Genomic DNA, 14,851 nt, shown 5'->3' with positions numbered 1-14,851 from the left:
TCTACACGTGATGTGCATGTGAATTCCTTTGGTTGTGTGCATATCTGAATTGAGGTCTAAACAACAGATGCCATACTGAAAGAGTTTTCTCCTACAGCAACTGAAATAGTTTTTAGTTGGAGCGGTGTAGATTTCAGGTAGGTCAAATTTAAATCACAAAACATGCAGACAATGTCAAAATGGCCTACGTGATTTGACTGGGCCAATGCTACTCCCCAGCAGAGAGAAGAGACAAGAACCCCTGTGTATGTGGTCAGCGCACTACCTTCAGTAAGTGCCAGAGCTTCTGCAGTGTTTGATCAGCTATGAGAGAAGTCTGTCTCCCTGGTTCCAAGGCTCTGGTCTCCCCCAGTGAGTCTCATCCCATTCTCAGCAGCCTGGAGTGTTTCCCTAAGTGGACCAGCCCTGGAGGGTGCCTTTCTACAGAATCCTGTTAACTTTTCAGGACTAAGGTTTTACATGCTGGGAGAGACTGAATCTCTTTGAAAGTTCTACCAAAAAATCTTCTCCCTATGGCTGCTTCCAGTGATCTATCAGGCCCAATGTGGCTCCTCAGCCCAGGCAATAGCATTGCCATCGAGGTGTCAGAAAGCCCTGGGCGCAGCTTGGAAATGAGGTGCTGATGAGACAGGAGGAAGCAGTTCTGCGCAGGCACCGGAGAGAAAAACAGGCGAGAGCAGTGAGAAGCGCGCCAGGACTCACACGTGTATTTAGCAATGCGACACGTATCTAGCTGGCAGGGGTGGTTTTCATTACTGTATCCAACAGGCTGTTTTGTTCATTTGAAGGTCAAGGGAACTCTAACCAGTCTTGAGAATAGCAAGAGTCTTATTTACTGGAGGAACCCTAATCTATAAAAATGGGCATTAAAAAAACTTAGAAGACTCTGAAAAAAACAAGGACAAATTACAGGAAGGCTGCTGTCTTGGTTGGAAGGTGAACGACAGGACTTGTAAGCATCCACCATAAATTAGGCCTCTGGATGTTTTGGGGCTCTTTCCGTTTGTTGTAAGGCGGGCAATCACCACTGTCTTACTGCCTTGCTCTGCTCTAGGGGTTGCTGAGTGTGCTGCACGTCCTGCCCCACTCACCCTCCCAGGACGGGCTGTGATCACTGCACACAGTGGGCACGGAGCCTGTGGGGGCGTGCCGAGCACGGGGGCATCGTCAGGCACAGGAGCACAGACCTTTGTAACCCCGTCACCTTGACCAACAGTTACAGAGTGCCTACAATGCGTCAGGCACTGTGCTCATTCAAAATCATATTGCTCCCAACAGGAGACGAGAGCCTGCTTGCACATGTAAATAAAATCCCCAGAAATTAAACAATGAGTTGATGTCCTAAAGATTCCTATTTTTTCCCTATTGGCAAAGCAACTCAGCCTAACTTGCCCACAGCTGCACATCGGCTGTGCTAAAGCGGCGAGCCAACATCTGGACGTGGTTGTGGGTGCAAAGAAATGGATGCCTCAGCCTTTCCCTTCAGGAAGTCACAGCATGGATGCCAGCTGCTGGTCCTCACTAACTCCCTGGACACAAGTGGCCTTTGGTGACATCACGGTGTGGATCAACAGAGACCACGCCTTCTTCCTGGAAATCTGGTGATGCCGTCACTTCAAAAAAGCTACTTCTTTCACAGCCTATAAACAACGATCTGCCGCCAGGAAAGCAGAACTGCCTCCTGTCCCATGCCCCTTCCTACAGAAATCCTTGGTCCCTGTATAACAAGATTTGCTCCCTTGTCTGCATGGTGGCACATCTCAAACTGAAAATCGGGTGGTGTCAACAAGGTCAGCGTAAGAAACCAGACTTTCTGTCTTAGGAATGCTCTGACTCTCGGGTCTTCTCGTTCTGAGAGCAGTGAGGAGAGGCCTCTGCCCACCTCTGGCGGCTGACGTGGCTTCCTGAGCACGCTTTGGCTGGCTTTCCTGTGAACGTCTTGTGATTTACTGATAAAACTCAGCACCTTCGTTTTCCACAGGAAAGGGGCGTACTCAACGTTGACATTCCCGTAGCTCAAAGTGCTGCTGTTGCTCAGGGGCGGTGGGGTGGTGGGGCGTGGGGCGCGGGCTCACACCCGAGGCTCGATTCTGTGCGAGAGCTCAAACAGGGCCTGCTGGCTGTCAATGACGTACAGGTGGTTCACGTAGGATTTTAGCTCTTGGTGCTCTTTTGGAGACACGTCACCTCCTGATTTTTGGAGGAAGCAAAAGGCAGTCAGTCTCACGAGAGTGGTAATGCTATTTCTCAATACCAGTACAATCCCACAGCATGGCTTTGAGTTAACCTACCAGGCAGACATATTAGTCAGAATCGAGGAGAAGATACCTTTATGCTAACAGTGGAGTTGGTTTTTCAGCTTGGACTAGGTTCCTTGGGGTCCGGTAATTAGACTGGCAAGGTATTTGTCTTACCAACACTTATCTAGTGTTGATTATGTAACATGACATAGCATTTAGTGATTGTGTTATTGTCTCCCTCTCAGAATGGAAACAGCGCAGACATGTAACACTAAGTGGCAGCGTGGGACTGGACCGAGCCCCTGGTCTGAAGTCCCATGCCACAACAATTGCCTGTGTAATGACTTTAACTGGCTCTTAATCTCAGCCTGGAACTGTCAGAGATCACTTGTAATCTGGTGAGTTCACAGACTCATTCGCTCTTTTTAAAAAAATTTTATTTAAGATTTTGTATAATCCTTTGGTATCCTTATTTTTTGGAAAAAAAATAAATTAAGGGACTGATTAACACGTTGTGTACTGGGGTATTTAAATGCCTTTTAATCCTCTGTTCCGGTAGGTTTTAAAGATTTAAATATGGTTATATGGCTAATATTAATGAAATGACTTCATGAACTTAACAATTAAACTAATACTATCCTTAATTAATAAAAACAAGCAAATGAAAAATTACTACTGAATGTCTAAATAACCTTATTTAATTGTTTAAAATTACGCGATCAAATGATGAGAATTCTTGCCATCTGAACGCAACGTGTTAGGTGAACAAATGCCCCAGCACTGAACTTAAGGTGTGGCTAACAGGCAAAGCAGGCTCCATAAGCATGTGGATGGGCTAACATCTACCCAGAGAAAGACAAGGCAGGGCGTTTTCCACTCCCAAATCCAGGGTGGTTAAAAATCAAAGGGCCACAAAAGGCTTTGGTGCACTGTGAACACACAAGTCCCCGCTGGTGACAGATAAGGTAGCCTGAAAATGTGGTAAGTCCACTTCCCATACTTAAAGACAAACAAGATCCCCCCATTCCTCCCAAATGCCCAAGGCACTGGAGACTGGCTGAACTGCGCTATGCAGAGACTGCGCCATGTAAGGGGGGTGAGGTCACGTGCTCCTGCTCCGGGGAATTTCAAATGGGAGAAGCAGGGGAAAGAGGTGAGCATTTTAAGGCAGCAGTTTTTTCTTTGGGTGAAAACCCGTTTTTTTTTTCTCCCCTATGACAATGTGTGGGGTAATTTAAGGCCTATATGTCATGGGTGGCTTATAATTTTTAGGTTTAATAGAAACAAGACTTCCTGGTTTCCAAAAAGAAAAGCATCAAAAGTCAAACATTTTACCATTCCACTTGTCTGAAAGTGACCAAAAAGATGTGTCATTCCAGGTGCCTTTTCTGGAAGATGCCGAGTGGCTGCTTTCAGTTTATCAAACATTGGTTTAGCAAACAGGATGCTGCCAAGGTACTTTTGTTGTTAAAGTCTGGTCTTAAAAAAAGTTAGGTTGGTTGAATGAACGGTTCCAACCATGACAATTAACACATGCATGTACTTTACAATTTATAAGGGGCTTGATAAACATCATCTTATTTTATCCCAAACACTGACATTGGTTTACTATCCCTATATAAACTGTCAAAATGAACCGAGGTAACTCAGTTCCATACATGATTTACAGGTGGGCAAAAGCAGGCTTACAGCTGAGTATGCCAAAGAGTTTATTCTAGTACTTCTATTAATTACTGTATTATTTTCCATATGAACAGCTGTAAACATCTTTTGCCCCACCCTGTATACAGAGTGCCTTAATAAATGAGCAAATGAGCCTTTGGCCTTAGAATTAGCTGAGGACCCGTAAGTACTTGGGAAGTAAAGGTGGAGGAAAGGAATATGAACTCGTCATCAACATTATGCTGGTACCTGTGAATGAATCTCCATGGCAATGTTATTATCACTGCTTCTATTATAACAGCAGTGTACTTGTGTACGTAATGGAGAATTACAGAAGCACGTTATCAAATGGTATTAAGTGATATGGATATTCAGAAAATGAGGTCCTATATTTATAAATCTCCCCTTTAATAGAAACTTTCTAATTCATATAGAAGTTTGGTTGCTTGGTTGTGGGGGGAACATTACCAGCTAAGACCAGTCCAGACAGAAAAATGATTCTTGTGAATGGCCACCTATCCTTAGGAAGTGCGACTTTGTTTTATAATGAGGATGTCTTGCTCAACAAAGTAAGTTTTACTTACTGGACACCTTAGAATTATTTGTAATTATTGAATTTGACTTTTTTTTTTTTTTGCCCTTTTTTATCTGCAGAATCTGCGTAGGGCAAAGGAAAGGGTATGACCGGGAAGCCGGGCAGACTCGGCCTGAGGAACGGCTGCCGGAGGGACCCTCTGAGCTTCCTCTGTGCTGCCCACAGGATTGATGAGCTCTATTTGCCCACGCGGGCGTCAGGGTCTCACGGCCCATGTGAGAGCCCTGTGAGCTCAACAAGGGCGACTTCCGTCCTTCCTGCAATGTTTTAACACAACCTCAACAGAATGTAAATTGTGCCTGAGGTTTAGAAAAGAAAAGATATTCCAACTTACATTTGTCTCAGTGGGGAGTCTACGAACGTACTCAGAAAAACACTTTTTCAGGGAAAGGCAGCCCCAGACAGGAAGTTTTTGTTGGAGAGGAGGAAAGATTCTGGAAGGCTGCATTGGGCACATTTGCAAACTATATTCCTATTCCAGGAAGGCTCCAAGCAAGGAGGTTAGGGGTGGGGTCACTCCTGATAAGCCCACTGACAATTCTGCGCCAATGGGCAAGCAAACAGGACTTTCTGGGTTGGGGTGGGGTGGGGTGGGAGCTTTGGATGGTCCGAAGTCATTCTCTAGAGTATAAACTTGCTGCCATTCCTGTCTTCCTCTGCATTCCAAACACGCAGTGATAAAACAAGGACAGAATATAGTGTATGCGCACAATATGCATATTATACCTTACAATCTGTTTAAATTTATTACCACCAAATACCTGTGACAGGGTCACAGTCTATGCCACTGCATGGTAAATGCACATGGCACACCAACTTCAATTACTCACCAAACTGGTTAGTCCTGCAGTGCCTCAGGGTTCGGACAGTGTCTGCAATCATATGCTGGAAGGCAGAGCAGGAAACATATCAGTGGAAGGGTCATTTAGGATGCTGCTGAAGTAGTATGCCTGCCAGGATCAAAGGACACTTATACTTTTGGGTGTCATTTGGAGCTGGCCTCAATTTTAATTGATAATACTGTGCTTGCGTTAGAAAATATTGGCTCCTTGTCTGTAGAAACAGGGTCTCCCAAGCCTGCTTCTGCAATTCTAACCATGCTGTGGGAAAACAAACTATAAAGAAATGCAGCTTTCACGCCCCCTGTCCACCTGGGCCACCTGTCCTACTTGGCTTAGGCCCTTTGCTTCAGGGGCTGTTCTGCCTTTTTGCCATGAAGCCTTACTGAGACCTCCCTTCTCAACATTCTCACGTTCTTTGTGCGATGTGTATTGGCTTTGTGTTGTATGTGCTGTGGAACTTTTCTCTTTCTGCAGACCGGGTACCAGCAGGGGGCTTTGCACGTCCAGCGTCTACCATCAGTTACACATGTGACTCATACACAGCTGCTAACGGAGGGAGGGAGTTTGTGGCATCAAAGGTTCAAGTACCTCCAACAGTGGCAGGAAGTGAGATAGTCATGACAGGCAAACATTTTCTACAACATCCATATCTTCACAAAGATAGTTTTCTGTTTATAATTTATATCCCTTCCTTCACTCTTCAGTATTCTATTTCAATTTCTTTCTTTAAAATTCTCACTGATCCCCAGGCAAAAGCCTTCTTAAATGCGCAGCTGCTTTTGACAAGATCCCTCCACTTCCCACCATGGACCTGCAGCAGAGATCTACGCTCTATCGTTTTCAGTTTTCCATGATGAAGTTGAAAGGCAGCATTCAGGCAAGACTGTCCTCCCCTGCTGTTCCTCCCATCAAGTTGCCAGAATGATCTCCAAACACTGCTGTCATCATGTTTGAGTCCTCTGGAAAATCTACAGTGACTCCCTAATCTTTTTCGTATCAAAATCCAAACTTGGTCCCATTGTTCAAGAATCAACATTGTTCACTAGCTGGTGCTTCAAACCTTCCCACGTGGGTCCTCGCTTCTTATGCCTTGTGCATACACACTGAACACAGGCCTGTCCGTACACAGCAAACCCTCAATGAGTTATTGCTAAAATAAAGCTAATTTTTTTTTTTACTTAAAACCCAGCAGAACTATAGAAACTGTATTTGAACATGACCTACTTATTAAACAGTTCTCACAGCTGTATTCCTACTCAATAGTGGAAAATTAAGTAGGACAGTGATTACAGCAGTGGCTCTAGTTGCATTTGTAAAGGAAATGAGACCTGACTCATGTCTGTGAGCGTATTGTTAAATTTCCTTTCCCAAATTCACCGCTATTCCCAGGACAGTTCCCTTGCTATGTGACGCTCCGGCGACACGCCGATCCCTATCATGTGCCATTTGCGGAGCGCATGCGAGACACGGCCCCAAGTGCCGCCCTGAAACCCGAGGCCGGATCCTCATCGCTAGGTTTTCTGAGAGAGGACGCTAGGGTACAAGATGACGCTCTGAACATGGAGGGGGAGCGTTTGTTCCCTCATTATTTCACCGTGCGAGGCTGAAATGGGAGGAGTTGCTGAGGCAGCACAGGGAACAATGGAAATCTTCTTAGACGCGATGAGCGCTCCCGGGTCGTCATGTCGTCTGACTTAATGTGTTGGCCTGTATTGGCCAGATAAAGATAATACACTGAATTATCTGCTAGCTGGCTTCAGCTAATATCCATCATGAGGAATTGGCTCCTCGCGAGTTAATTCAGTTACGTTCTATCGGTTCATTACTGTGAAAGATGATCCTGTTTTAGCTTAAGTGCAACCCTGTCCCTTGCTAAGAAATATTCCTTGAAACACTGCCTCTACTAGGAAACTTCGTTTCATTCCCTGGCACCCACGTGTAACATAGGGCTATGTACAATATAAAATAGATGCTTGCCCTTCTAAAAAATTCTAACATCACCCTGTCTTTTCTGTGCGGGGGGGGGGGGGTCAGCTTGAGGTGTGCTGTATCTTAAACGCCATCTGCTTTGGACCAGGAACCCACTCTGTGTCCTAGGGGGCCTCATATATAATTGTACTTATCTCCTGTCTTTTAGATAAAAATTCTCTTCAGGAATTTAAAATTAAAAATAGAATATTACATATACATGCCAGGCTATTTCCTTAAACTTTCTTAAAGAATTAAGGGTATAAATAATTACTGACCTGAGCGGAAGCACTATTAGTTAGACTTTCTTTGTTTTAGTTCCAGGGGTTAGTTTGAAGTCTTAGCACATATGAAAGCAAGCCCCTAGACTGTCTCCTGGACTGTGGGAGAAAGCAGGGGAAGACCAGAGGTGCCGGCCAGAAACACAGAGAAGGATGTGGGGGCTCTCTCCAGCACTCTATCTCCTTTGTGCCATTACTGAATTGTTCTCTCACTCTGGTGGCACTTATCTGAGGGGAAATGACAAAATGAACGTAACCAAACCATTGGTTCATTCTGGGGAGAAGGTCAACCACCAGCCTGCCCCTAACAATGGATAAGAGTCTGCTCAAAGAGCACAATTGTTCTCCCCGCTCCGCCCCACCCCCAGTTAGTCAGAAGGAAAGTAACTAGATCTCTATACGGGGAATTCCACTTGGTGTGACAAACCTCACCCTACACCTTCACACAAGCTCTCCAAAGCTTATGTGGCATTCTTAACCACAGGGATTGGCCGGATTGGGAGTGAGTACTGACCAAAGGCTTAATATTCCTGCAATCATTTCATTAATGCCAAACACTGGAGATTAATCCTCCTGGAAACTAGAATGTAATGCCCATTACAGGTGCCCGTGTACTTGAGAACATGACACAGTGACACAGGACAAATCTCCAAAAAACCAGTACCCAAACCCCAACACTTTCAATATCCATTTCCAGCTGTGTTGGTTTGACTATAGTATCTACACAACTGAGCTCTGATTCCAAAGCACTTAGTACAGAGAGAGGCTTGAAAAGTTACAGATAGAGCCACTTTAAAAATAACTAGTCATAAAGGGATCATTCTCAAGGGATTAAAATGGACCTGTGGCAAGGTCCGCTAAGACGTCTGTCTTCCGGACCCAGGTGCACGGGTTTTCGGGTTGTGCACTGACCCTGTGCTGCCTCCTCCTGGGGGGCCAGCTAGAGCAGGGCACGCATGAGGCACGCCCAGACGCCAGGCCTCGTTCGGACCCATCCATTGTGCTGCTCTCTGGTCTCGGTCTGCGCCCCCACCTCACTCAGCCTCCTTGCAAACGCCTGCCCCAGGCTCACAGGGAATAGGGGCCCGTTCCTGAAAGAGCTCTCACAAATCCATTCCCATTACCGAAAAGGTCACTCAAAGGCCAGGATCTATGGACAGGGGTCACTGGTATGGTTTTTAAGCACGAAGGACAATCTAATCTATGACTAAAGTTCATCTGTCAGACAAATCCATCCTTCTCATCAGCCAGGTCGCTTTGGATCACTCCTATTGTATTCTTGCTCAGTTCTGACAGACAAGGGCTCCTCTGCCCTCGGAGTGGGCTGGTCAGAGAGGCCAGGAGGAGCCTCTGCATGTCCTGGAAGGAAGCAAGGACTGATAGGGGACCCCAATCTCGTGCGTGGGGCATAGGGGTCACTCTGTCAGAGATGCTCTCACCCCCTGTCCACACACAGACCCTGCACATTCCACCTTCATATCCCAGCTGGGGGTGTTGGGAGGTGGATGCCCCTCGCAGAAGGAGAGCTTTCTCTGCTGCCCAGAAGCAGTGCATGCTGGGACAGACATGCCTTTAAGCAGAAAAGCTTGACCTCACGAGTGTGAAGTCCCCCACAACAGATCCATGACAGCTTCATTTTGGTGCCATAGCACCATAGCTGATGTTAATCTAGTGAAGTTCTATTTTAAAAAATAAAGAGCTGATTTTTATATTTGTTTCTCAAAACCTTGCTTAGCACACTGATTTTTAATTGGGATGCATTTTATTGACAATGCACAACCTGCAGCAAACAAGCTACTGGAAATCATCAGGCTGATTCAGCGAAGAAAGTGCTTCATCCATCAGCTTCTTGATGCAAGAAAGGAAAGTATACATTTGAAAAAGGAGAAATAATGAAATTTACCTACCAGCTTTTCAAAATTGACAAGGTTATCCAAAAATGTTTTATTTCCCTCGTGAATAAATGTTACATCTGAAAATTAAAAACAAAAAGATACATGTGCCATTAGGAATGGATCATGAGTCAGGGCGGAAGAGGTCTAGATGCAATGGAACTTATTACTTTTTCTTCAACACTATGGATTGTTCCAGGCACTAGACAAGGCAACTTAAAGCTGAATCTGTACATTAGTCAGTGTGAAAGGGCATAATTTATGTGTGTGTCAGGAGAGAAAATATGATAACATTAATGGGAGTATATATTTTACACTCACAATGAAGTATTTGACTTCAACCGAATTAATATAAACTAGCACTGTTCTATAACCTAACTGGTCCATTATGTTTTTAGGCCAGAACATTGCACAGAGAAGAACCGAATCTCCAAAAATAATAAGATTTGATATTTATATGTTTGGTTTTTTTCTAAAACAATTTTTGGCAACGTCTAGGGGATCTGCTTTATTTAAAATGTTCAGATTTGGATTTACATGTTTAAATTTAGATTTTTGGCTCTCCAAGTCAGTGCCTGGTTGTGTATCAGAAGGAAGGCAAGACACAGGTTTGAGAATGGCAAGGCTCCTGCCCCAATTCAAACTGTAGAAAGAAAACATCGTTGATGAAAATAACCTAAGGAAAGGAGGATGAGGGGTCATTGTCAGAGGAAAGGAAAGTTACACTTGGTTTGAGCCCCATTTCACTTAAAGAGACAGAGGAATTTCAAATACAGGTCTCCTCGGGTGGCACAAAGCATAGGAATGCCTCCTTAAGAGCCAGGATTCAGGAATTGGGGACAATAAAGACGGCAGCTGTAGCTATGCGAACGGATGACAGCAGAACTCCGTCAGAGGTCAGTGACTGAGCATGAGCGCATCCTCACAGATACGAGTCAAAGTAAGACATAGATCAGAATTTGAAGAGCATGAAAATTCAGGTTCTATCAGAGACATGGAGGGCAAACCAAATGAAAATAATTTTCAAAAATCTATTAAACCACCTGATGTACAAGTGGAAAAAGAACAGCTTAAACATCTCTTAAATAGAAAGGGAAGGCATTTGCATTTAATCAAGACTTGGATCCCGCTGGTTCCTAGGGGGCAAGTAAGAGCTAGGCGCGCCGAGACCTGCCTACAACGCACTCGGCCACCTAACGCGGGCTGCCCGCCAGGGGGAGAAATGAGTTCCCAGTTCATAGCTGCACGCGCACTAACACCACGCTTTCCTCAAGGCTTCCCCCACAGCTTCCAGGGCCCACAGCAATGTTTTCCTGTGCTTTCGTTTATTTTTCAACTGATGTCCTGGCAGGAAAACACTTCACGATTATGCAGTCATTGGATAACCTCTCTGGTTATTTCACTACCTTTCACGCCTTTACTTTCAGAAAAGAATTGCGGGTTTTCCCTGTGTGACGACACTAGGAAGGAGTAGCCAACACAGGTAACTTGTCCCGTTTTTGTATCGCAAAGAAAGCACTGTGTGTTCTCTCTCTGCATTAACCACCACCAAGCCTAGGCTCTCTGAACCCCCGGAAGATTTGCATTACAAGTGCCCTGAGTCTGTTTCTCTGTTGTTACTAGCCCGCCACCCCTTCCTTATGTCCCCAAGGGTGACAGTGAGGGGTGATGAAAATAACAACAATTTATTAACGGCGTCAGACACGACATGGGCTCATGGAATCCTCACAGGAGACTGTAAGGTAGAGCCCTAGCAGGACAGAATGTGAAGAAACTCTGGTCCAAAGCACGTGTGCAGTGAACCCATGATCATAGGCTAAACGTCACAGCCAGGATTGAAACCCAGCAACCCGCTTCCTCTCACCACTGGGTCTCTCTGGCACCTCACCAGCTGAGAAGACGTGGGCATGTCTTACAACCTGCTGCACTGATGGCATGGGGGGTGGGTGCCCTGTCGCCATCTCACTTAACCTCAATTCTCAGGGACTTGTCCAGGTCAGGGAAGAGAGGCCGGAAGGGACAGGCGCCCCGGAGGAGGGGGTTCAAGTGACTGGAGGTTTTGACACTTCCGAATGGCAGGTGTGTGGAGCAAAGGGCGTGAGAGAGAGAAACCCCTGGGTGGCTGAGCGCGAACACTGGGACCTCTAAGCTCAAGTCACAGGCTGTGAAGCGGTTCAGGCTGTGGGAAAGGGGCACCTGCCAGGCGCCTTTTACCTGGAGACCCCTGAACGCACTCCAAACACGTCACAGGCTAGAGCAGCCGGATGAAATGACTCCGCTTGCAGAGGTGGCAAGTAAAAGAGAAAGAAGAAACACGCAAGCACCCTGACATTCCTTTTATTCAAATACCCCCACCAAACTGCAAGAATAATCTCTGTTCTAAGACACATACACACCCCACAAAAACCCACTGAGTGTTCACTGTGGGAAGGGACCATCCTCACCAAAACCCCCACACGATACAGACCACTCAGTTGCCCTGGACCTTTAGCTCAGCTGCATCCTGTCCTTGACATTTATTTAGGGTTTCCCCGCTTTCTTAACAGATTCCACACCGCAGTAGGGGGGACAGTATATCAAACGGCAAGAAGTTCAGCTGGAAAATAGGAAAGCTGATGGCTGACAGGGTCTTCAGGTTACATGCTTAGCTCGTAATCTGCAGGCTCACTGCATACCGAGTTCCTCCCAACCTGAGCCACAGGAGGCCTAATGCTTCTCAACACCAACAAGCGCAATTTGGTCCTTTTTCTCCAATGAAAAGGAACCCAAAGTAGAAAGCCAAGGGGAGGGCTGGGGGGGGGGAGCGGAGAGCGGGGAACAGGAGGGCGGGGGGCGTTTTCACTAAAAAGTTGGTTCCTTTCAAGTATATTATTGCAACTTTTAAAATAATTTTTTTATTTGCAATTAAGAAAGACCTCAGAATTCATGCTGTTTATTTTTTCCTAAATGCCTTATCTGTGCATGATACATACACATTTCAAATTTTCACTCTATTTCCCTTTGGAAATTATTTCAGACAAAATGGAAACTTTAAATATACTAGAGTGTTAATGATGTTTATTTTTATAAGGACAAATAATTAAAGGAAAAATAAGTGCTTATTTAACTCAAGAAAGCTTCTAAGAAAGAAAAACGTGTTTACTAGTGCGAAGGAGTGAATGTATGTTCAGTAGAAGAACAGGGAAATTTGTTGTGCTGCCAACAAAGAGGCCTAGATAAACTCAGCAGAGCAGAAAATTGCATCCAACCTAAGACGCAAGTGTGAGACACTTCACTGCATTAAGTGTTTTTTTGGGAAAATTGCTAATACACAGCAGAAAGCTTTGCTCGCATCTAATTAAGTTAAAGAGGCACTGTCAGTTAATTTCTCCTTACCTTAAAAATATCTGTTTCAGAAATTGTAATTCCTAAAGTCAAGTCCTTTCTAAGATCCGTCCTCATAGTCTATTCTTCCTATTTGTGTCTAAATGAGTCTCCGCGTTATTACTTCCCACAGGCCACCCTCCTGTTCTCCAGTTGAAGGTGTTTTCTTTTGCAAATAACCATTATAAACCTAAATAAACTTATCTGAAAAGGAAATAAATATGTAGAATCAAATAGTTTTAAATTATGTTGATATTACAATCTCTCATACTTCATCCTTTTGCATCTAGCAGAGCCTTTTCAGCTTTGATGAAGCATCTCTGCGCCTTTCAGTTGTCCTGATACATTACATATTGCTTTTATTGTTTCGTAGGGATTCTTACTTTATACTGGATGAAGACTAAATGACTAGCTACAACAGTGCATAGCAACTCAGTAATTCTCTAAGCTAGAGGGAGTCTCAGCTTTACTGCCAGTGGGGCTGGCGGGGGTGGGGGGGTGGGGGGGTGGCGGGAGGATGGCCAGGCCTACCAGCAATCCAGCCCCTATGTAACTCAGTCCAGAATCACGTTCAAGGGTCTAGTCACGGAGATCTGACCCAGCTGAAGTTACAAGCCTCTGAAGAGCAGAGGCTATATAAAAGAGTATTTCTATAAAATCCCGTAGAAGCAAAGGATGGCCAAGAAAAATGACCAGATGCCTTTCCCTGGAAAGCACACAGGTGGGAGCGTGGGCCAGATTAAAATGAACTTCCCCTTGATGAATTCCCTTGGTTTGAAAGAGACCACTGAGATCTCATTAGTCAACTTAACTAGCATGTCTTATATGAAGTATTTGCTGCTCCACAGAGAAGTTGGTGGACTAATGTGGAGCGGTCACATTCTTTCCTAAAGGGGTTTCCCTCCTGGAAAGAAGAAAGTCCATCCTTGATCAAAGGTATTTCTTACACTGCGGCAGCTGCGGGCTGCATCTCTGGGACTCAGGTGGCTCATGGAGCACTTGACTGATCACCGTCTGGGTTCTTTATGTTGGTCCTATCTTGGTGAAGCGGTTTACAAATTCACAGAAAATAAAACAGCACTTAGGAGCAGGGTGAAGTAAAAACACTAAAGTGCCAGATTTTGTGGGTCAAGAGAAAATGCTTTGATGTCTGCTCAAGTACAATTCAGTGTTTTAGGTATCTCAGAAATAATTGAGCATTTGAAAAACAATCACAAGCAAACACCATTAGGTCTGAATGTCAACATTACTTTAAAGAAAGAAACTGAGTCCTCATTTTTTTTTCTTTGTCCTCTATAGTTACAGTGATAAATTTCTGAAAGATGGAATTACATAGACTCAAAGATAAAAAATCATTACCTTTAAGCAATAAGGGCATGAAAGGGATTTTGGGTGGCTTCATCTTTTTGAATGCATCTCTGTAGGCTTTGTGATTCAGGGAAGGGTCCTGCAAGCAGATGACAAAGAGAAAGAAAAATCAATGTGCTATAGAAACAATTCTAAATCCATTTTTGCTATACAATTTGACCCTGGTTTAGATACTGAGAGGTCCTCCCTAAGAACGAAGTAGATAAAGGTTTCCTAGGAAAATAAACTCACTAAATCAGGGCAGAAAATCTAGGCAATTAATGAAAGCCAAGTTATTGGTTTACAATAATGGGAAATGACTGCAAAAGAGAGACACCTTTTGATTGCCCTATTATTTTCCTCAAATTGTTCTTTAAGTATAGTTTCCTCTGCATAATTTCTATCACGAAGAAACCCCAACGTCTTTTGTTAGGTGCAGTGCAAAACAAAACTGCCCTCACCATGCACAGACAATGCAGACAGAAAACAGGAGAACACTTCTTATTGCGTTCTGAAAAGAAACTATACATTTTGTACCTACACTTAAGACATGGTAAAAAGGAGAGAAGAAAAATGCACAAGACACTGATTACATAATAAATTTATACCAATTCTGCAGGCTTTGAAATGGACTATACTTAAAAATCTGCCTTCTCGAAAT

At 44.5% G+C, this 14,851-nt stretch overlaps 1 protein-coding gene across 2 annotated transcripts in view; it reads right to left on the bottom strand.

Annotated features, from left to right (window-relative positions):
* Positions 1-965: 965 nt before the first annotated feature.
* Positions 966-14,851, bottom strand: part of RAPGEF5 (Rap guanine nucleotide exchange factor 5) — a 206,058-nt gene continuing 192,172 nt past the window's right edge. For both annotated transcript variants that reach the window (XM_090287121.1, XM_090287120.1), the window contains exons 23-26: positions 14,203-14,290; positions 9,496-9,560; positions 5,328-5,382; positions 966-2,190 (exon numbers count right to left, since the gene is read on the bottom strand). In XM_090287121.1, the coding sequence (XP_090143247.1) occupies positions 2,072-2,190; positions 5,328-5,382; positions 9,496-9,560; positions 14,203-14,290 (327 nt within the window). In that variant the 3' untranslated portion in view covers positions 966-2,071. The remainder of the gene's footprint in view (positions 2,191-5,327; positions 5,383-9,495; positions 9,561-14,202; positions 14,291-14,851) is intronic.

The sequence above is a fragment of the Furipterus horrens genome, unplaced genomic scaffold (assembly GCF_987537825.1).
Source record: "Furipterus horrens unplaced genomic scaffold, mFurHor1.1.pri manual_scaffold_9, whole genome shotgun sequence".
Lineage (NCBI taxonomy): Eukaryota > Metazoa > Chordata > Mammalia > Chiroptera > Furipteridae > Furipterus > Furipterus horrens.
This window is presented reverse-complemented; position numbering and strand designations above follow the sequence as displayed.